At 41.6% G+C, this 2,835-nt stretch overlaps 1 protein-coding gene across 1 annotated transcript in view; it reads right to left on the bottom strand.

Moving 5' to 3' along the window:
* lama4 (laminin, alpha 4) overlaps window positions 1-2,835 on the bottom strand; it is a 37,279-nt gene that overhangs the window by 29,664 nt on the left and 4,780 nt on the right. Inside the window, exons 2-5 of the mRNA XM_046060387.1 lie at window positions 1,341-1,442; window positions 1,108-1,235; window positions 932-1,012; window positions 313-527 (exon numbers count right to left, since the gene is read on the bottom strand). Of these exons, the coding sequence (XP_045916343.1) occupies window positions 313-527; window positions 932-1,012; window positions 1,108-1,235; window positions 1,341-1,442 (526 nt within the window). The remainder of the gene's footprint in view (window positions 1-312; window positions 528-931; window positions 1,013-1,107; window positions 1,236-1,340; window positions 1,443-2,835) is intronic.

The following is a 2,835-nucleotide window of genomic DNA, read 5'->3' as shown; positions in this document are numbered from 1 at the left end:
ATGTAGTTTTTTTTTTTTCTTTTCTTTTTCTAAGTATTGTTGGTTTGTATTGAATTGCTTTCTATCGCTTGTTGTTTATTTTTATTTTCATTTTTTTTCTTTTTCTTGTGTGTTCTGTTTTTTGTTGTTGTTCTTTTTCTTCTACTTTGATGCTTAGTCTGCATATCTCGTGACTTAATATGGGAAAAGGAGTGGAACTCTGTACAAGCCTAGTCTGGCTTCGTTCCCTCCTTGCATTGTTCTGGACTTGTACCAAACGTGCTAAACAAATAAACTAAACTAAACTAAACTAAACTTGCTCGTTGCCCCCACCTCTGCAGTTCTTGGCGCTGATGGCGTCGCCGTAGAAACCCGGGGCACACCTCTCACAGTTGGCGCCGGCGGTGTCTCCCCAGCAGTGCTGGCAGTGGCCCGTGATGTTGTGGCACTCACTGAAGATCAGGTTGGGGTCGGAGTTGCCATTACAGTCGCATCTCTTACAGGAATTACCAATCGCCATCGGGTTGCCGTAGTAACCTGGAGCACACCTGGAGGGGAAAGGCTGAATCACTGCATGTTACAAATGAACAAGTTAATGACAAATCCACCTTTGGGTACTCTCTTTGATTTCCAGTGCACGTGAAGAAGATCTTTTATAATAAGGTATTTTAATGGAAGTTTCACAAAGAAACAGCTGCTATTGTAATTTCAGTGGAGAGAGAACATACAATAGTTGCTGGATAGATACATATTGCAGGCATTCACTGGTGGCTTGCACTGTAACTATTGTAAGAAAACATAGACTGCTTGTATGATTGTTGTATTGTTGTGAAGTTCTGCCCACCTCAGTCAGTAATCTGTAGTTTTTATTGAATGTGCGCAGAGAGAATACTTGCTCACGCTGGATTTATATAACTTCTTTATTGGTTGTCAAAGCTGTCGCAGCACTGACCTCTCACAAAAATGTCCAGCGTAGCCCTCTTGGCACTTGCACCTCAGAATGGCACTTCCTCTGTCACAGTGCACTGCGAAGCTGGCCGGACACATAGGGGAAAGTATTTCAGAGATTACCGACTGCTTGCCAAGACACAGTTTTGTGGGTGCAGAAAGAAGAACAGATTGGCTTACTTATTGGTTGGGACAGACAGGGGGCAGGCGCAGGGTTGGCAGGTGTGTCGTCCATCCAGGCTGAGAGCGAGCATGTAACCATCTTCACACATTTCACAGAAATCACCTGTACTGTGGTCCTTGCAGTTCTGAAAGGGAGAATATTAGAACTGATGGCACCATATTCCTGACATTGATGTGATTTGTTCACTCTGATACTTACAGTGAACAATAATCAATGTAGGGAAACTTACTCTACAAACTCCAGTGATGTCATCACAGTAGTCTGCGTGGCCTTTGCAGTTACATGGTAAGCACAAGTTTTGCTCGCTCAGGAAAAATCCCTTTGCACACACCTGCAGTGGGAGCAGAAATATAAATTCTTACTTAAGTGAAAAAAAGTAAAACTGTGGTATAAGCTCCCACAGCATGATTCAGTCTGAAGTCTTCTAAGACACATGAGCCATTTGCACTGCAGGCATATTCTGTGTTCCAACTTTCTCAGCGAATATGTTAAGTAGACTGCCTTCACTCCTTTTGAAAACTGGGACTGAAAGCACATTTTTGGCTAATATTTTCTCCTAAGGATGGCACAAGGAAAACGCTCATTGTGAATCCAAATTCCAAAGCAAGAATACAAAGTAAATAATAAAGTGACTAATTGACAAAGGAAATGGCAGGCATCACTTAACTACAGGCGCACACTTGCAGATGTACACATGTACCTCTTCCAGTACCACTTTTGGTCAAATATCAAGTTACTTCAAGTTTATTTGTATTGTCCAAAAACACATACAATGTGTCAGTGGGGCTTATAGGCCTACAACTGTTCCTGAACCAGCCTGTGCTTTGTAAGAGGTCGAGGAAATAATCCTCTCAGCACATGGAGCAAAAAATGCAGGAAAGCTAAAATGCATAATGACTCAAATAGTGAATGTGAATGTTCACACAAAAGCCATAAAATAATGTATTTCCAATGGAGCCGCAGGACACTATTGCCAGTCAAGTGAACCTGCTATACTTTTCCACAACGTACAGATTCTTCAACTCCTTGGTATTGCAAAGCTCAGCCTGAACTAAGAATGACAAAAATAGCTCTACAAGCATAGGCCCACCAGACACAAGATCAGGGGCCCAAATCTTCAGGGGGCCACTAAGCCAGGTTCATGTTTTGATCCTAAACTAAGCTGAATAAAAATAACATAGTACTTATTTTAGTAATCTCTTGGGTTTTTTGCCATTATATCATTATATAGCTCAACATTGCATAAAACCAAGTTACTAAGTTACTAGATTAAATAACTAAAGCTAATTCAATGTGCCCGACAACACATCTAGAATAGCCATCTGTCCATGTCTGAAAGGGATTATAGTTGGTAAGGACAGCAGGTAATAGAGGAATTTTGAAAGCTATATTTGATTTAATCAAGATATAATATACATGAATTATACTGCCAATACACCCAAGTAACATACCAAACAATGCAAAAACCTTTTACATGATATTTAAGCATTGACCCTAATGCTTCAGGTCAAAAACTTGACTGACTTATTAAAACTGCACCAAGTGAGATGGGAGGAAAGTCTACAGAAAAGCAGTTCTCTGTCCTGCATCCTGTTTGATGTGTGTTCACCACAGTTTCTCAGGATGATGTGATGTCAGAGTTCAGACCCCCCCCCCCCCCCCCCCCCCCCCCCCCCACCCCCACACACACACACACACACACACAAACACACACACACACACAA

Source organism: Micropterus dolomieu, linkage group LG10 (assembly GCF_021292245.1).
Source record: "Micropterus dolomieu isolate WLL.071019.BEF.003 ecotype Adirondacks linkage group LG10, ASM2129224v1, whole genome shotgun sequence".
Taxonomy (NCBI): domain Eukaryota; kingdom Metazoa; phylum Chordata; class Actinopteri; order Centrarchiformes; family Centrarchidae; genus Micropterus; species Micropterus dolomieu.
This window is presented reverse-complemented; position numbering and strand designations above follow the sequence as displayed.